The 20,656-nt window shown below is 40.2% G+C and overlaps 1 protein-coding gene across 4 annotated transcripts in view; it reads right to left on the bottom strand.

Moving 5' to 3' along the window:
- Window positions 1-20,656, bottom strand: part of LOC124159504 (carbohydrate-responsive element-binding protein) — a 117,909-nt gene that overhangs the window by 37,120 nt on the left and 60,133 nt on the right. For 2 of the 4 annotated variants that reach the window (XM_046535356.1, XM_046535358.1), the window contains exons 2-4: window positions 15,103-15,209; window positions 2,041-2,114; window positions 168-293 (exon numbers count right to left, since the gene is read on the bottom strand). In XM_046535356.1, coding sequence (XP_046391312.1) covers window positions 168-293; window positions 2,041-2,114; window positions 15,103-15,209 — 307 coding nt within the window. Of the gene's footprint in view, window positions 1-167; window positions 294-2,040; window positions 2,115-15,102; window positions 15,210-17,541; window positions 18,498-20,656 lie in introns of those variants that run through there. The other 2 variants (XM_046535355.1, XM_046535357.1) reach the window with 2 other exon arrangements.

The raw sequence follows: 20,656 nt of genomic DNA, 5'->3' as shown, positions 1-20,656 counted from the left end.
GTGTCGCTATAGCCCGTACTCGCTTTAACGAGGTTCCACTGTATCAGGGTGAGGTTTATAAAACAGAGACACCATCCTCTGGGGTGCATTTAGATGCAAGTATTTGTGATTTTTTTTCTTTCGATACCCTACATTACAAAGCTAATTAATGGAGAGAATTTAGTTACCATGTCTGGGATTTCCTTTCCGGTCCAGCCCATTATTTTATTTTTGTAGAACATCCTCCACTTTTTGTACTCTGCAGTGACAGTAGCCAACTTGCGTTTCCAATACTTGCCCTCCAGCACAACTGCCTGAAATTTGAGGTCAAGAAATAGACTGATGACACAATCACTCACTCAGTGACGCAACCCAAACGGTGTTTGGGATAGGTGAGGGTAGAGCTCACCCCAGACTAAGCAACCAGCATGTCATACCACACATTCAGGGAAGAGGGGGCCTGTTAATGTGTAACCTTGCACTTTGAGGATTTTATCTTGAGGATGTTTGAAGGCTTCACCCAAGATCCTCCAATCAATAGCCCAATGCTCCACCCCACACGATGAGGAGCATGGTAGCCTTGTGGGTAGAGTGCTAGGCAGCTGACCAAGGGTTCATATCCAACTAGAAGCCCACCCCAAATCAATATCCTTGAAGTGTGAGGTAGTGAGGGAAACGAACTCCCCTGACCCTGGGTGAATTTCCCATTTCGTTCCAAACAAAAAGTTGTTTGAAAGCTTGGAACACACCTGTTCATTTCATTGATGCAGAAAAAATAAACAACACATTTTTATGATTAACCTTTCTTTTTGGACACTCAGCATTCCTTTTTTTTAATACTAAGCCAAAAACACAGAAATCCCTTTACTATGTTCATGCATAGAAATAGTACAGGACCCATTTTTATTAAGAGATTTACGATTAGCGATACCCCATAATAAGGTACAAGAGATCGCAGATATCTGTATTGTGCCATCTCATTACTCGATAAAAAGCTTCTTTCATTTTAAACTGGATTGATATATGCAGTATAGAATGAGGCAGATGAAGTAAAAAAAAATAAGGATTGACTTGGCATCAATTCAATTATTGATTTAAGCGAATAAAATTACCATTCCTGTAATAAGTCTTCATGAGCAACTTGATTTTTAATAATTTAGCTGCCTCCTTCTCATGAAGCTTATGCTAAGAATTATTTCACATGCAATGAGGAGGAATGGTTTAAAATGCACTGTCCTTAGAAAAAAAAACATTCCAATAGTACCACCTCAATATCAAAAAGTTACTTATTTATAATAGTTATTCATACTCTTAAAGTCGCTCCTGAATACAGGCAATACTTCAAGTACTTCATATTTCAACAATGAAGTAAATAAGGGTCACTATAATTTTATCTTTACCCAGTATCTGTTCCATTTTTATTTTATTAAAATTATGATTGATAATGATTTGCTTGAAACAAAAAAAATTATTTACTTTAAACATAATTTATAGCTAATTAAATATCACTAAAGTTATTGGTCACTTGTACATAATTTACTTTCATTATTTCTTCATTCTATTATCAATTAGTTATGGTTGCAAGTAATAAAAGAGGGTATTTAAAATTAATGATTACAGAGAAAGAATCACTTCATTTAATGACAGAAGAGGGTGAATATGGGAAGCCATTTTACAAATCAATACGTCCAAGACTACAGCCATTGACTACACACAGTGACGTACCTATGCTAAACTGGGTAAAGGTATATTGGGTAATGTCTACCTATCTGCTCAAAGTTAAATTTTAAGTGCCAAAATGATGGAAAATGTATTTCCAGGCAGGTAATTATTCAAAAATTTTCCCAGAACCCTGCTCCTCCCCTTCTTCCCCCGTTGCTTGGGGGAGAAGGGGAGGTATGGGGGTCGCCCCCCCAGGCCATCCCATTCCCCTAAAACATATTCCTAGTTACGCCACTGACTACACAGATGGTAGATTCGAGAGTAAACACATTTATATGAAAAGCAAACATGAAATAAGTTACAGTTATTAATTTTTAACAAAATTTACATAATACTCACCTCTGGCTTGTTGTGCGTATCGACATCTAATGGTGATGCAAACTGGCAAACTAGAGTATTCTGCTTCATTATGACTAGAAAAAAGAAAATAAAGACACACATAATTACAAAAATGTACACATGTAAATTAAATTAACTCAAATATAATAGAGAATATAACACATATACAGATCAGACAGTCTTTCCTTAAGGACTTAATTTTGTATGGGTGCAGATGTACCTCATAATTGGCAAAAAGCAAAGTAATTGGTAATTGAGGTTGTGGGCAAGAAAAACATGGTAAAAGTGAAAAAATAGCTCATACGAGAGGATCGGACAATTGCTGACCACAAGTCAACAATTCAACCAAGGTACTATCGTTTTCAATACTATGTAGACACCCACCTGTCCCATTTTACTTATGGGGCTAGGCTGGTGAAAGCTTGGAAGGTTGACATGAGGTCCCTTGCCTCCACGGCACCAAGGGCGGACGAAGATGGACGCAGATGCAACCGGGCTAGCTAAACAGAAGTCCAACTCCAGGGGCGAAAGCCCAAGTGAACGGAATGCTACGAGGAAACTCACGTCCACGCACACATTACACTGCCGGAGAGTTGCTTTAGGGCTCTATGGCGAGGTTTTTCCTCTCCTTAGATTCATACTTGGACTCACCATTTGGTAAACAAAGACAAGACTCCAAATCTGAAGTAAGCATACTTTTTTTCATTTTGTAAAATATGCATTCGTAACATCAACACAATCGATGCAGTTGACTCAAGATAAAGTTAATACTGATTTTTTTCAATTACTTAATTTATTGAAATAATAACAGCCTGACCTGCAAAATAACCTAACATTAAATTCACACAAATGTGTAATACATGCAGATGATGCGAGTGTAGTAAAAACTAATGAATCCCTAAGAAATTTAAACTAATGAATCCGTAAGAAATTTAATCAAAGCTGGTGAACTGTTGTTACAACCAATAATTAACTGTTATAATCACAATACACTTGCATAGAACAATAGCAAAACACAAGAAATGTTTTTTTCATCAAAATATAATCAGTTTGTAAATAATGGTACTCCGTCTCACCAAAAAAAATGTTCATGTTGTGTATAATTTAAGGTTTCTTGGAGTATATATGGAACAAAATCTAAAGTTTGATGTTCATGTGTCAGATTTATGTAAAAAATTGAACTTGGTACTTTATTTACTGTCTGTTTTAAAGCATACTGTAAGCGTTGATGTTTTGAAAACATTGTACTATGGTATTTTCTTCTCCAGAATTTCACAAGAGATTATATTGTGGGGAACTCCTTCCTCATTTAATACTGTACTTTTAATACAAAAAAATGCCACTGGGAATGAATTGCTGCAAACCTTTTCATTCTCACTGTCGGCCTTTTTTAACGCACTGCCTTCATTAAATATTTATTATTCCATACTCTATGTAAGAAAATATGAAACTTATTGAACCCCAAATAACGATTATCACACCTATGAGACAAAAACATGTAATGATGTGCATGTTCTGTCATCTGCTCTTGCCATTACTTGTAAGGGACCTCACCATATGTGTATAAAGCTGTAGAATTACCTACAACAATTTATAAAAAAGAATGGCTACATTCAAGAATTCAGTTCATGACTATCTTTTGGGCCATTGTTTTTATACTGTTAATGACTACTTAAACCATCAGCTGTGATTGTATATGTTTTTGCTAATATCGATATATTTTTTAAATTATGTATTTTGACGTGCCACGCATACTTGCAGCTTGGACTAAAATGTATCTCTAGGTCAAATGTAATAATTATTACTATTATTATCAATAGATTTATTGAAAAAGAAGAAATAGGAAAACAAAATACTTTTTGGAAGTAACAAAGTGTTTGTTATTGATAAAATGGAGCCCTTCCACCACGTACAAGCTTCAAGTTTCGATTTATTTCCATGAAGTAACATGAAAATATAAAAAATCGCCAGGTAACTGAATAAAACGAATGGGGATGAGTTGTGAAAGTGATCTCTAAAATTAAAAGAGAGAGAAAAATTAGCCCACACCGGGACTCGAACACGGGAAGCACGCGGCAAGAGTCACTGGACGAGCGCCTTAGACAGCTGGATATAGCTAGATATCTACACCAGCGCGGTAGTTGAAAGTGAGCGATTACTCAAGGGAAATCATGTTGCGTTGAATCTTTACATGGGAATATCCCTCGAATCCGGGCCTAGGTGGAAGAAAGCCGTGACACTCTCTCTACAGTAGTTCCAGATAACAACATCGGCATTCAGATCCCGAACATCACTCTCGCCATGTCTCCTTGTTAGTCACGAAAAAATGTGGGAAGTAACGTGATTAAAAGCACCAACGCTTCCCTTCCTTCCAAAGTAAAATGGGACGGGTGGATATTGATCTAGTTATTATAGATTGTTCTAGATATTATTGATAACGACGGTATCTTTTCTTGTATTTTTTGGATTAGGTTTAAGCACATACCTAAGAGCACGATGATTTTGCACAACCTCCTCGTCTACCAATTTTCATTTATTGCCGAGCGCGATAGCTTTTGAAAAATAAACACCCGTATTTTCCCGTTATTCCATTCGCCGCTCTCTTTAGTTATTCTCGACGAAAAATCGAAAGCCATTCAAAAAACCAAAGCTCTTTAACAGATCAGTTGATGACGCAATGAACTCATGGCGAGGGGGTCGCCGCATTTCCTCCGCCTCGTGTAGTTGGTTGTAGTCGCGAGCGAATCCTTTGCTCAATAGAAGGTTCACCCTCATAGCGAAAATAAACATAAACTCTAGAGGCGTCAACAACTCATAAAAAGCGGCGGCATCATTGGCGTTTCCTTATTTTTAACTTACGAGAGAATGGCTTACAGGGGAGGATTTATTTCGCTCTAACCCTATCAAGTAGCGAATTCTTGAAATGAATTGCTCGTCTAAGCAATTGAACCTCACAGCGGCCGAAAGCATTGCCGTGCCCGGTCTCTATTTCCATGATTTCGGCAAACAAAACGGGAGTGTTAAAGAAATAAGTTTTACACAATAAGTAACAATAATAATAATAATTAAATTCTTACCCCCTCACTAACATATCACTCATTAGCGCCGTAGTTCACGGTGGGCGATCTCTTATGGGAAGAAGTAAACCCTTAACTGAGAAGTTATTCTCCCAGTTACTAGTCCATATTCTACGTAACGCGGCAGTCGTGCACAGTTAATGATTGAAGAAAGTTATTCTGTCTATAGGTCATTTCCATTTCCATCGTCGTTATCATAGCTCTACTTTGAACAGTTTTAAACAAGATTTCACGGAAGCCTTCTCCTTCGCATCTTTACGCCTTATTCCTACACGCTACTTTCGAAACGAAAATGAGTTCCCGCGTGAGTTTTTACGGTGGTATTGTTCTTTACATTAATCACCGTTTTCCTGGGGATAACAATTTTGTAAATAGGTTTGAAGCATCGGAAGCTCATATGCAAGTACCTTTTAATGGCTGTCAACATTACTCAACACATTCTTGGGATTTTCCGTCTAGATTGTAAGACTCATCTTTTTCATCCTCAATGTTTGCTCCATTCCTGGTGTTATTTTTTTGTTTCTGGTGTTATCTTTATTTCCATTTAACTTACAATTATAAGTTTTGTCGGGCACATAAAATCGGTAAACGCCTATAAAATAGGCGAGAGTATTTGTTGTGGGGAGGTGTTGGGATAATGCTCGTGTGGAGGTATTTACATTACTTCCACTATTAACTGCTTCCACACGCACTAAGGTAGGAATTATATTTCCAAATAGTACTTAACTGCTTAAGGCATAGAGTCGTCGATGATTAACTACATGTTAATCGCGAATCGGAGGAAAAATACGGAGAAATCAAATGTAGAGCTGAAGCAGAAGTGAATTAATCGAGAGAACTCAAGTCCTGAAGCAAGATAATAAGATTTCGTGGATACAGCAAAACCAACAAACGAAAAATATTTATAAGGATAATTGAAAGGTACAGAATTGTACTGCTTATCACTGATAATTGGATTTAAAAAGAATAAAGGATAAAATTCCATAAATTAATACATAACCTGTATATACAATCAGTGGCGGATCTATGGGAGAGGAGGCTTAGGTGGCTATAGGCCCCCCCTTGGGTATCCAATTTAAACTAGATAGAATGGTATTTTTTCCGACCACCCCCACTCCGCCCTCCCCCTCCTGGATCCGTCACTGTATACAATAGCCCATTTTCAATAAGAAAATACTTCCTGTTCGCGAAATAACATTTCTTATTAGGAACTAGCAGGCCACCCGGCGTTGCTCGGGAAGTGTAGTACTCGAGAGAAGTGGGACACTTGGATGACCGTATAGCATTTTTCTAAGTCTCTCTTTGCTCGCGTTCAGTGATGTGCCTACCCGGCAGGATGTCGAACCGCAGAAGTTGTATGGCGTGACGTAACAAACGATAATGAGAAAAGACGCAACAGACGCAATTGGAAGTAGTACTATGGGGTTTGGAAGCACACCCACGTACTAACTTTGGTTGCAATCTATGCATCCGCATGGAAACGCATAGCGGACAGGCAAACAGACATCCTCTTTTACATATGTAGATAACTATAATGTAATATGTTTTTTTTTCGGAAGAGGTAGTTAATTAAATACAATTAGCCGCATGGCTTTTTCATGAAATTACTCTGAACGCGGCTTTATATCTATTGAGATACTGGAAAATAGCAATAGTCAGGTTACCATCTAGTCATATTCGGCGGCGGCGGGGTAACGTTCTCGCCTGCCAAACAAGAGGTCGCGGGTTCGAGTCCCGCCTGGGTAGGTTTCCCCGGTCCACGGCATGGTTGATAGTGTACATTTACTTGTTACATTTGTTGAACACCCCGTTGAATTTGTTGTTTGTAAAATGGCCAATAAGAGCTGTATCCGGTGGTTTGAGAATAAAATAAAAAATAAAATATGAAAGTGAAATGGGTGTTTGCTATAAATAAAGAAATTTATTATGCACTTGAAATAGGCAGATATGCAAGTTTCTATAACTTTGTAAGGGAAAAATAAATAAAAATAAATCAATTGTGATTTATCAAATAAATGGTAATTTATACCACTGCAAAAGAATGAGTCCTCAACAGGGAAGCATTGAAGGCTAAGCCGATTGAAAACATGCACAAATTGCACAACTTCGAACTATCCGTTCCCATTGAAGTAATGCGAAGCCCTTAAGTAAGACTACTGTTATCCATGTTTGATGGAAGGGATTACTTTCCTGCCAGTACTCTGAATCGTAAAAGTCTGCCTTATTATTCTTCGTACTTCCGCGTTTCTCATCTCAAATGTACACCCATTTAATCTTTGGCTTACGACCTCCTCCATTCATTTCTTAACCCTTCCTCTCGGTCTGTTTCCGAGTCATTTTGATAAAGAATCTCTAAGAATTTTTTTTCACGGTCGGCTTCTTCTTAATGCCAGCACCAAGCTCACATGCCACATTGTAAGAGAGAACTACGGGAGAGGTGAAGATCGCTTCCCATAATTTGCTGAGGAAACAGAACAAAATTAATCATTGGCTCGGTTTTCCAAAGTGAGTAGTCTCCAGTCCCGGATATGATGCTTATGTACTTCACATTTAGAATTTTCCCCGTTTAATGCACAACTTCCTCCGTAAACATTTCTTTTACACCATATCCACTCATTATGCGGCATTCATTGTCGGTTTCAGATTCCCATTTGCCTCATACCTACCGAGTCAGTCCTCTCCAGGCCTCTCGGCATGATCACTCCATAATCTACACCGCAGAGCGAATATATACAAGAGAAGTCCAAGAGCCTGCACATAATAACCTAAGGTCAACATAGAAACCCCAACTTCAATATTACAATTGAAAATGTAAAAAAAGTAAGCAAATGAAATTCTAGTAGATAGATTATACTAAAATCCTGATGCTCATTCTCTATGAGAGTTTAAAATTGAATGAAATAAAATTTCTAAACGGGCATAAAAACGAGCGCCATCGTCATAGAGTGCCAATAAGATCCATTACGTGACATCAGATTTCCTCATTTCGATCTGGAACGCATGCGCAGTAGCCGAAAATCGTTCTTGTCCGCATTCACATTCTACAGCACACGGAATAAACTCCTTGGCCTATAGTTCGTTCCAGATGGCTTCTAGGAATTCGACCGTCCGTAGTCGTCAGCCCTGTTGACTCTCTCGCGCAAGAGGGGAAATAGGGGAGCAACCGGACTGATGAGTAATAACAATGATATTATAGTTGTCATCCACATCTTCCCCTCCTCCGCGTGAGTCAACAAAGACTGACGACGAAGACCGCATCCTCAGCCGCCAAATCGTTTGAAATAAGAAATGGCTAGTGATTCTACTCTTTTCTCTCTCCCGAGGATATAATTCTCAACCTGACAGAAAATATCGCCAAGTGACCCTACCGGCGGTCAGAGGGGGTTTAGTGAAATTTGTGCGTTTTAAGAAATCGTGATTAAAGGAGGTATTGATGATAAGGGCAGTAGTGCCTCTGACAACGGTCGGTTATGAGTGCATGTAACTATTCAATGATATCTCAATATTCTCAATAATAAAAAAACAAAAGAGTGGGCAATTTTGATTCAGCTAAGAAATAATGACAACGTCCCAGGAGCTAAATTCAAAACATGTTTTTATACTTAACTTATTTTCATCGTATTCCATACTTTCCTTAAATAAGCTCTATTTTGAATGACAAAGTTGAAGGAAAAATAAAATTTTAAACTTGAATTAATTGACTTACCTGCACTGACCGAGTCGCACACAAAAAGTGACTGCATGATTTTTTTGTCAATAGTATTAATCATTAAACCTATAGCCATGGCGTAGCATTTTCCCAACCATTTTTAGGCGCACACGAATCCGAAAACCTTAAGGAAGGGTGGGGGGAAAAGGCTCCCTATATTCGTACAACCAACTCTTCTAGGTAGAAAGATATCAAGGTAGGCATGTCTCCCAACTTCAGATTAGTTTTCAGCATCCTATAACCATCTGAGTGAAAATATCCACAGCAAATCTACCCTTTTTCATGCTACTAAGGTCATTTCTGATACATCAAATAAATATCCATCTATACCAATTTTAATTTCACTACAATAAGTAAAAGTCTGCTACACTTAATGTGGAAGTCGAGAAAAATTTCATCCGATTCGCTCTTACTGAACTGGCGAGTTTACTCGTTGTCTTGTATTATGATAGGTACTACGAAGGGAAAAATAATTACGATAGCGCTAAAAGGCAACAATAAGGGGGCAATGTAACCCCCAAAATTATTAACATTAATAATTATGGGCAAAAGATTTAATTACAAGATGAAATTAGGTTGAAATAAACTACTTGTACTGAAAACAGAAGGTTTAAATTTTCAGCAGTATACAAAAAAATTAATTCGCTTATTGCCCTGAATTCGTAATGGTTTGAAATATTTTTGAAGTAATTTACTTAGATTTCATCGGAATAATGTCCAACAAGAAATCATGCTTGCAATCAATGTAGACGATGGATGACGGAAAGCAAAAACAAAATTGCGAAGCGACACGTGGGTAAGTGGATGGCGTGAAGAAGAGGCCACCTATCAACGTACGCGAGTCGAATTCTTTCATCATCATTATGAAATGAAATTGGGCCAAAAGGCAAATGTCCATTTCAGCAACCCTGGTAGAATAAATTAGTTGCAATAAATAAAGCAGCCGGATTCACCAAAATATGTTGAATTTTCACGGTGAAAACTTATATTTTTCGAAAATTTAAATTTTTGCACCTTATTATATTGGCATCACGGTTAAGTGCTTGCTAATCTTTCGTATTTTCATCTACACACTACACTATATTGGCTTTATAAAGCTGTTTACATAAAATAGGTAAAGTAAGTTGAAATGAGTCACTCCTTTGAATGACCGTTGAGCGGTCAAATGCATTCCATAGTGATCTCCCCGCCTCCGCAGCACATCCCTTGCTAATTATATTCGACATGGGGGAGCACACCTACCCCTCTTCTTTTTTTTTTGGATTCATCAAATGAGTTATTACCTAATCAGATTTGAAATTGAGATTAACCACGATCAAAACGTTATTTAGACACCAATGGCCTTGTTACCCCTACACCTGGTTACCCTATGCGACGTGACATGCTCAACAGTGACTTCAGCAACAGAGGAATAGGGGCGCGGAGGAAACGGTATGAAAAGCTGCGTTCACATGGAGAAGATAGCGTGCGGAAAGACACCCAGCCAATCAGAGGCGGTGGGAGGAGTGCGCGAAGGTAGCTTCTGCTGTCTGCAGGGGTCCTTGCGGATAAATTTTTCTGGTATTTTCCTCATTCTGTAGGCGGAAAGTGAAGTCATAACCGTGGAAAACACTATCCGTCACGTTTAGCGCGTATTTTGCGGGATGATCAAATGCGGCAACTACATAGAATTCGAGGACAATATAAAGAACTTCTTATCGTGCTTTTGGGGTAAGAAAGACGATACTAAGTATCCTTGAGACCTAGACTGGATTATACATTGGACATTGACATACTTGTACTGTAATTATGTTGTACGAGGATAGAACAAAGTGCGATGTCTCAGAATCCGTCACTCAGATACATTGCGTACGATGACATAATATTTTTAAGAAGATAACACGTAAGCATCATATACAGGCTGAATACTAAGGGCTTCGTGGCCTTATCGGGGAAGTACTTTGGGGTCACAAGTTACTATAGGATCCCAGAGCCTAAACCTCCTAAATATCACTCACTAATGTTTAACAGATGCTAAATAACCGATTTTAGTAAAATTCTTAAAGTAGGCTTTTTAAAGCATTGCGAAGTGAACTTGCTCTGATGGGAAGGCCCCTAGGACCTCAAAAGTCCGCGTATTGAACTTTCTGAAGTTCTGAAAAGTGTCTTGCTAGGTCAAAGGCTGGCATAATATCAGGTAAATATCACTTGTTACCGATTTATTATTTGTGATATTACTTTAAATATTACAAAAATCGATTAAAAATCTAAATATTTAAAAATTAAAAACTTTTTGAGGTCAAACTTGAAAATCTCTAAACGTAATAATCTCTTCGAAGGAATTTCTTCTATTTCAATTCATTTCGGCATTATTTGCGACACCTACCCGCGGCCAGGTGCACTGCCTGCCTGCTTTCCGCAGCTTCCCTCATCCACCATACCCCTGCGCATCCACCATACGCATGCATGTGAACCCAGCTTAACGCCGGTAATAAGAGCTAAAAGTACCTCCGTAGGAACTCACTTGGAATGGGAAAAGAGGGAGGGGAAGGAAGGAAGAAGAAGAAGGCCAACGCGGGAATCCGTAAGACTGCACAGAGAGAGAGAGGAAATTGAAGCGGGAAGCCCGTGCTTTGAAATGTCCACGAAAGACTGAAAGGCCAACCTCAACCAGACGCTTTACAAACAGCGATAACGGCAAGGACTGACGCTCAATGAAGAGCGCACGGGAAGAAAAGAATCGTGGACAGGAAAAGTCCCGACACGCCGCAAAAGGAAGGAAAAAAATCCCAAAAAGTTTTTTATGCTTGATTTGATGAAATTGACGAAGAAAAATATGTAAAGAGCACAGAACTCCTACTTTTGCAAAAAAGTCGTTTGACTTTTTTTCCGCGCTCCAATTGTCATTAATGAAGACGATCATCCGAAAAATACTTGGTTACTCCCGAGTGCCCATATCTGCGAGAAGGACACGGGAAGATAGCTGGAAGTGCAGCGAGGGGGGTTTTAGGGGATAAAACCCAGATACCCAGAGCTCAGAGAAATTTTTAAGTTTAATCCATTTTACTTAATTAGATAGATATTACTAATACAATAGTGTAATGATGAATAAAATATCCCTCATAAAGCCGTAAATCTCACCATTTTGAACCATTTTTTATCTTTAAAATTCCGCAATTTATTAATCTCGTACCTTGCGCTTATCCTGGTGGGTATACCATACCCCCACACACCCCGGTGTTATAAGTTATAGTTGCACCTAAACACCCCAGCCTTAATTCCTAGCTGCGCCCATGGCACAGAGTGCATGTTTACGAAATGCGCTGAGGCAAGGTAATCCTGGGCACGTCGCATCATCCCGCATTACGCACGTATAGAGTGATTCCTAAAAATTCTAAAGGAATATTATTACAGTGTTCTACCGGTAAGGTGGGTTTATGAGGAGTGTTTTGCAGGTTAGATGGGCCAGCCCAGATTGGACCTCCCGGTGTGCATCGAACTCTTCATGTTTTACTATATCCCGTCGATATTATTTAACTCTTCATAGTTTATTACTTGGTGTTATCATTAAAGTATACACTGATTAAGGTAGGTTTCCATGGAGTACTCAAGGAGCACTCTTGCAGCCTCACCTTCGTTCATGCCCTTCCCACTTCAGTTCACAATTAGGTTTTCTCCTAATCATTCCATCTAAAAATCCTATTCTTTTCCTTCCTCTCCCTCGTCTGCCCAACATTCAAGGGAGTAAAGGAAGGACACCGCCACTCATGAGTATTCACTATCTTTCGGATCCGTTTCGAAGGGTTCCTCGTCAAAACTTTTCATTTCAGATGGCGAATTTAATCCTTTGGTAAGTAGAAATCGCACCTTATCACCTTCTCTGAGTACGAAGCCATTTGTTCCGTGCTATAGATTAGTAAAAGAATCATTCGGTCGTAAATGATCTCAATCGAACAGGAACGTGCGTAATCAAGGCATGTACGGCACTTCAAGGACGTAAACTCATGGATTGGTACGCGGAAGATGGGGCAGAAGGCATACGTTGATCAAGGAAGACTGTATTTGAAAATAGCTTCAAGGTAGTTCACAACACAATTAAGGGATAGTTTTAAAACTAATTTTTTTCATCTAAGGATAATTTGAATCCTTAAGATTACAGGGACAATATTTTAAAAGCCGAAGAGTGAGTCACTTTATATGTAAATTAATAAGAGTAAGTAAATTTATCGAGATAAAATATTCGCTCCACCATAGTTACTTAGAATTGGGACTCGTGTCTTAAGCTCCCACGAAGCCATTAAAGAAAGATACTATAGAGTCAGCTCGTAGAGAAGACCTCATCATGGACCAGCAATAAAAATTGTAATAAGCCTGTCAAAGCATACAGCAACGGAGACGACAATGGTAGACCTTTTTAAACTGTAAATAGGGTTAACTCAGAAGGACATCGCTGGCATCATGGACCGCGAAAGTCATAACCAACAGACGAAAGCCACGAATGGTTTCTTTCTATTAAGTAGGGGGCAAATATGAATAAAATGTGCAATGGAATATAGGTGACATGACATGTAAATTATAAATAGTCAACAATTTATAACTAATGCCAAGTCAGAATCACCTCGTGCCCAAACATTATCATACAAGACGGATTTTATCATTTAAAATTTGTTTCACTTTCAATGACGCTATTGATAAAATCTGTGACCAACTTTTTTATATCTGTTATTTGTCATGATAGTTTTTTCGGACAAGTTTTATTACAAAGTACTACCATCGAAATTATAGATGAATCGTATAATTTCTCAGGTTTTTTCAAGATGGTGTTATCCAAGTTACATTGCGCAGAAGTCCATATTTCGTAAAGGAATCCGCCCATCATTCCCTTCGACCGGTAGGGTGGAATCCTAGCTGACCCGCTAAAACCTGAAGGCTCCCTCCATTCTGCCGACGCGTCCCACCCGGCTGGAAGCCCGAATAGCCTTTTTTGAGTATATTCGCCGGGAAAGCATCAGATTTAACTTTAAAATAGCTTGTTTAGAAATCACATAACCAATAAAATACAGAATGAACTGACTTGTTCGAGGGAATTCGTCAAGTGCGAGGGAAAGGAAATCGAACAAAATTCCAGATTTCAGAAATTCCAAAAATACTGTAAGGCGGGAATGATTTTAAGATTCAGAAAATGATACGTAGAGCGATCACTCTTTTGATCCCTTAAAAACTTATGGCTGGTGTTGTCACTCAGCGGGACGGAAAAAAATTACCATGTTATCCAGGATTAAGTAAGACCAAAAAGAACGAAACGTAGGTAATAGCATAAAAAATATCGCACCAATAGGGTGGTTTCCTATTATTTTTTTATTGCCTAAATCGAAAGATCATTACCACTGGACTACGTATTTCACGCTTTTAGATTTTTGAATGACGATATATATTTTTCGCGATTAAATGAAAAGGGAAAATTTTCCAGCGCGCGAAAACTCGACGGCTAAGCATGAATGCTGGGAAAACTCCGTGTGACGTCGTTCTGGTTCCCGCTGCCGCAAGTGAGGTGACCTTGGGGTGAGGCTTTGAGCGCTGATACGACGCAGGATGCTAGCAGGTAGCAGAGTACCCTGCTAGCTGGTAGCGCTTGGCTTAAATAAGGATTATTAATACCTTATCAAACGATGAAAACTTTCCGACCTTAGCCAGTTTTAATAGGTGATTATTAAGACATGTTTCCCTGAGCTCTGTGCCTCATGCATGCATTGGTAACCTCAGACGATGTAAAACTCCTATCTACTCGTATAGAAACTAGGTCCCTGTGACGTCACGTGGAGTAGCATCGAATGGGCGCCAATCTGGCCTTTTTCTAATGAGGATTAAATTGACCATTGCCATTCGTCTAAACCGGTATTTCTAAAACCAAATAATTTATATATTTTGAATACAATAATGGTGGGTAACGAATCGCTAAGAATGCCTTTCGTTTTCTTTGATGAAGGAAACTACCCTATTCACCTTTAGTGATTACAGGAAAACAAAATGCGGCAGCCGAAGGGCAAGTTCACTGAGTCACTTGGCGAAAAAGACACATTACTTCCGCTGTTGTTTCGTACATTGACACCACAGACAATTACAGTCAATTTGATATTTCCCCCAACTTTCCAGCGAGCAAAAAATTCCAGGTAGTCCCCGGTTTTCCAGAGCGCTGGAAAAGTAGTGGTTGTTCGGCGTGAATACGGCATTACCAAAAATACCCAGAGCAACGTGAGCATTTTCATGCCCCCCCCCTCAGTTGGGCTGTTTACTCACATTGCATGTGCCAGCACCGCCATATGACGTTGTTAAGGCGGATCTTGTCCTTCCAGCGTAGCCTTATGCCTTTGAATCGGTTCCACTTTGGAGAGGTGAGCTTCTGCCTGTAAAACACAAAAAAAGTTTTGTGTTATTTCCAAGGAGTAAGTGTAGAATTCCACATAATGTGCGGTTCACAAGAGCGACTATTTAAACACAATAGAGACCGCTAACGCAAACAGCGGAGCGGCATGTAGAGAAGCATTAAATTCGATGATAACGACGACAAAATTAAACCAAGGACGAACATAGAGAATGAAAGCAAAGTGGTTGGGCTACCATGAGCACAATGGGAATTGAGAGATGTATCGAGAAAAAGTATACATACATATTAACAACAAACATTTTATACGATAAATAATCAGAAAATATACATGTGTTTACCCATAATCAACATATAAACGGTATCTCAAAGAGGACAAAATGAATTAAATCCAATATGCCGATGTTAATCAATGTGGATGCCCCAAGATTATAGCTATTATAGCCAAGATTAGCGGTAGAAAGGTAAAGTGGCATGGACATCAACGGAAGGATGGTTCTCCTCCAATAGGAATACGGCCAATGCCCGGCGCGAAAAAAAAAACAAATATCTAGAACTATGGACACACGCAAACGCATCCTGGACTCGAAAATGGTGAAATAAAACTAAAAGTGACTGATACTTAATAATCTAACACGGTACAATTTTTCCTCATTTGGGCATGAAAGCAGCCAAAATTTTCAGAGTGCAATGACCAAATGGACGAACAAAATACGCAATAGTTACTTTAGAACAGCGATTCAAGCGTGGCAAGAGTAATACCAGATTTTTCAACCGATTTTCCATCCAGGACCACTGGCCTCAATGGAAGGAAGAAAAAGGAGCGGGAAAAAGGAAGGTGCATGCACAACAAAGTGAATAAGTACGAAGGATGGATATCACACGAGAAGGGAGGGCGCGATGATGAAAGCTTAAATTCAAAACATTGGCGTCACGTGGTTAGGTGAACTTGTGTGGAGAGTAGGATGGACGGGGGTGAAAACTAAAGGAATGTCATACAAAAACTTTGGGGGGGGGGGGTTCCTTCCATTTGAGTCGAGAGAGATAGAGAAAGGAATACAAAAATGGGCACAAATAAACGAGATCAGAAAATGTTAGGGAACACGGACAGCCAAAGTTTTTACAAAAAGCAACATAGTTTCGCGAAGAAATATTTACAGCTGGCAAAGTAATAAATGAATCAAATGATATACACTTAAAATAGATTACACGACGATAAGGTTAATTAAAAGAAGTTTCGCAATCCTGGAGGGGCAACAGATTCACGACGTCCAACATACCGGTAAAAATGGCAATAATGAAGTGAATAAATATAAAGAAATAAACCTTTTTATTTCAAACAAATACTTTCAATCCAACAAGACCAATCCATCAGATGACGCCACTGAGAAACAGCACGTGATGACGTTACACCATGCCCATCAAGATGAAGTCCCAAAGCTTTCATTTCAGTTATGAAGCAATGTAACCGAATTCAATCTGAAACCATAAAAATAAACAGGATGGGAACATGCCATTCTCCACTCTTGAAGCTACATCACTTTCAAAATCTGTGGACTTTCAAAATGACACAGCTAACGAAACTAGTCGACAAATGTCCAAATACAGTAAATCCAAGTGCCAATAAAAGTTGCAAGGAAAACGACTTCGAAACCAATTTTTCTATTGTCGAAGGCAGGTAACGGTAATAACCACGATCGTCCACCACGTCGATCGTGATGTTCTACTACAAAATGACGTAAAACGAGAATATTTCTGAGCACATGAAATCCAAATGTCCATTAAAGTTGGAAGGAAGTAACTCTGAAACTGGTTTGTCGATTGTCTTAGGCATCAAATCATGTCTAAGCCATAATCATCAAAAGGGAGGAGTAGAGGTATCAACCCGAGGTAGTCTAAGAGTGAACAAAATGTGCTTGGAGGTGCTCTGGTGGGCTCCACTCACTCCACCTCTCGGCAGGTCATTACCTGTTAGCTTCACCAGTGATGATTGGCTAAGACAATAGAAAAAATGGTTTCGAAGACGTTACCCTTCCAACTTTAATTAGTATTTGGATTTACTGCCTTTGGACATGTTGGCCTGCCAAGTCAATCGATGGCTCGACTCGATTGCGGTGTAACATGTCGGTCAAGAGAGCGCGTCTGGGCGGAACATGTTATGGACAACACAGTCGTGACAGGAACGAAGGAGAGAGGCCTCCTCAGAAACGGCACAGACGAAGTGGAGTCGTCTTATCTCCTTAGAAAACCCATCCCTCTCGAAAATGATTCACCTTATCGGGGAACGCTCCTGATTCTAGAAAAACTGGACTATGGGCACGGGACTTGTTGACAAAAGCACCCGCCCCCGCTACCTCAGTTGCCAAACGTCCCCGAGGCATGAGTCGAGCGCAGCCGCGTAGGGACGCCCCGCTCCGGCCGCCGTCCACGGGCAGCCCTCGGCCACCGCCGCCGTCGGCTGCCCCCGCCGACGAGGGGCGCCTCCCAACACGTCGACGGCCTCAAGCCAGCGCGCCACCGACTCGACGGCGTCCACTCCGCCAGGGCTCTCCTGCAGCAGCAGCTTCCCCAGGAAGATGTCGAGGTTGTCGGGCGGCTTGCGTCCGGCGGCGTCCTCCTCGTCGTCGTCGTCGTGCTGGAGGCGGCAGGTGGGGTGGCAGGGGTGGCGGCGACCTCCCGCGTCCCGCCAGCCGAGGGCGGGACGGCGCTCCACCTCGGAGCCGAAATTATGGTGGGGGCGCGCGGGTGGGAACATGGTGGAGCACTGCGCTATAAGGGGAGCGCCCAAGTACTTGACAGCCAAATCGCTCTCCTCCATCGAGGCAAAACGCTTAAAACGAGCACCTCACGAGAGGCATCACGATTCGAACACGTATGACTTCAGGGTAGACGAAGTCATCGGTGAAAATTAAGTTGAAAATGGAATAATTTAAGAATGAAAAAACTTCCTCTATAAAACTAATCCAGTAACGTTAAGTTAAGCGGGTAAGGAAGCAACAAATAAGCTATCGGAGAAGCTGACAGCTGCTTTCCAATGAACTCATTCAACCACTAACCTTGAACGAAGCCACGAAGGAAAGATAAGGAAAAGAATTAAGAAATTGGCGCTAAACTCAACTAGCGATACTACCAAAACTGCAAACGAACTGACAATTACGGTCCGTATGCAGAAATGAACGGAACGCGAGAGAAGGCTCCACTGGTGGATGTGTCGCACCTTTCGATCGGTGGGTGGCTGTGAAGTGTGCGAGAGTGGACCACCGGAGGAAGGGAAACAACTCTTAATTATCTCGAACGGTTAATTGTGCACGCGGCGCCCACGTAAACAACCGGAGAGTATCTCGCGGCCTTCGGGGACGGACGTGAATGAAACGAGAAGCCCACGAGGCGAAGATGTGACGGAGGCTGCAGGGGGCGGGAGGCAGATACGACACACGACGACAAGGGGAAGTGAAGCCCCCACGAGCACACAATCATCGAAATCCATGGGATGGGGCCACCCACACATCTGGGATGGCGCCTTATCTCACGCATTCCATCCTCCCCTTCTGGACACTACCTCAACTTACATCATTCGGTGAGAGAAAGAATTTGGTGGAATTCATGATTGATGATGAAATAAATCCCCATGGACCAGTAGTCGAAACACGGACCTCTAGGTTTCCGAACTACAGCGTATACTACTTATGTAATCCATCCAAGAATTCTCACAGTCATTGGAAGTTATTGGCGACAACATTCCAAGAAGAAGGTATAGTAAAGCTTGTCCAGGGGCACGACCAATTCCTCAATTGCCGAGGCGATTATGTCGAAAGGACACCACAGGTGTGCTCAACATTTAGCGATGAAATAATATTAAATCAATCACTTCGTCTTCTGATCATGACCCATCGGAGGTTGAAAAAAAACGGCCCTCGTACTTTTGGAGGTCCACGTCCACTTATACGAATTTTACTGCTGTTCACGAAGCAGACACTAAATGACACAATTGTGCGAAAAAATTATGCAATGGAATATTGGGCAGACAAGCCGCTTTGCACTTCGCGAAATTTTAGCATTTTTTTGACTGTTTTCGGGGATACCAGGCGATAGCGACACCCTCGGAATACAAAATTTCATTATTTGTCAACTTACAGATTAAATGGGCATTTATTTAGGCGGCTGAAAAAATTCTAATTTGACCCATACTGAATATTCGCGAATAGCGAAATCTCAAAGTCCAGCAAAACCTTTTGCGTTTACCCTCATGTGAAAATATACTACATGGAACCACTCCATATCGGAAGTACCACACCAGAATTTTCTCGGAATTGCCGTCTCGACTATCTTTTCTGATAGTTCCATACATCAAGTATGAAATTCACCATGAAAAAATCATTTAGCTTAAACGGGATTCGAACCCAAATCTCCCTATTGCCAGTCAGGTATGCTCTCAGTTACACCACCAAACCATCTTCTTCCAAGACGAATCTCAGACTGAGTTTACCAAACAAAGTGATGACGTCTCAAGTCGACACTGTGGCACACCAAAGACAAAAGTCGAGCTAGAACCAATATAATGAATATACAGGGTTTCCCATTTATCATGACCACCCGAAATAACTTTTTGTCCAGATGCAAATTCAAAAATGTGCCCAGCAAATGTTCATTAGCCGTCAGGGGGACATTAATCAGCATGACTGCCTTCCTTGTAGCTTTGTTATTTACAGAGATATGAACAGCAGTACGTCTCCTTTAAATGACACCCTATATTCTTCATTCGGCAATTCATTTCCTCTCCTATAACTTCTCATTTTCACATCTTTGTAAATAACAAAGCTACAAGGAAGGCAATCATGCTGATTAATGTCCCCCTGACGGCTAATGAGCATTTGCTTGACACATTTTTGAATTAGCACCAGCAAAAAAGTTATTTCGGGTTGTCAAGATAAATGGGACACCCTATATATTGTTTACTAAGAAATAAAATATACTTCCTCTACAAAATGATTTACAATAATAAGCACACGTTTCTATGACAAGTTGATACATCATCGTCGAAATGTTGAAATCGAAATTCAATGCCAATGAAGCGTAAACTATTCAGAAAAAAATCTTTATTTCCATTAAGTTTAGAGCGTACTCGTACTTCTGAAACGTGCATAGATATTTCATGGCTTCAGACAGAATGTACCATATGGAATAATACACGTTTGGTGAGAGTTAAAAGCTAATGTATGCGTTAATGCTATGTTACCAACATTTTTATTACATGATCAAGATTGCAGAGCATTGTGCAGAGTGCATTGCATGATCAAGAAAATTCGTCCCTTGCCGAACACTAAGGAAGTGGATTCTATGGTAACATAGACTAGCAGAGATTTATGGCTAATTGAAACGTTGACATGGGAAAGGTAGTAGAAAGGTCACTAAATGTGAATTTTACAGGAGACGAAAGACAGAGGTTTGCCAACATTAGTGAACAAATTT

The sequence above is a fragment of the Ischnura elegans genome, chromosome 5 (genome assembly GCF_921293095.1).
Source record: "Ischnura elegans chromosome 5, ioIscEleg1.1, whole genome shotgun sequence".
Lineage (NCBI taxonomy): Eukaryota > Metazoa > Arthropoda > Insecta > Odonata > Coenagrionidae > Ischnura > Ischnura elegans.
This window is presented reverse-complemented; position numbering and strand designations above follow the sequence as displayed.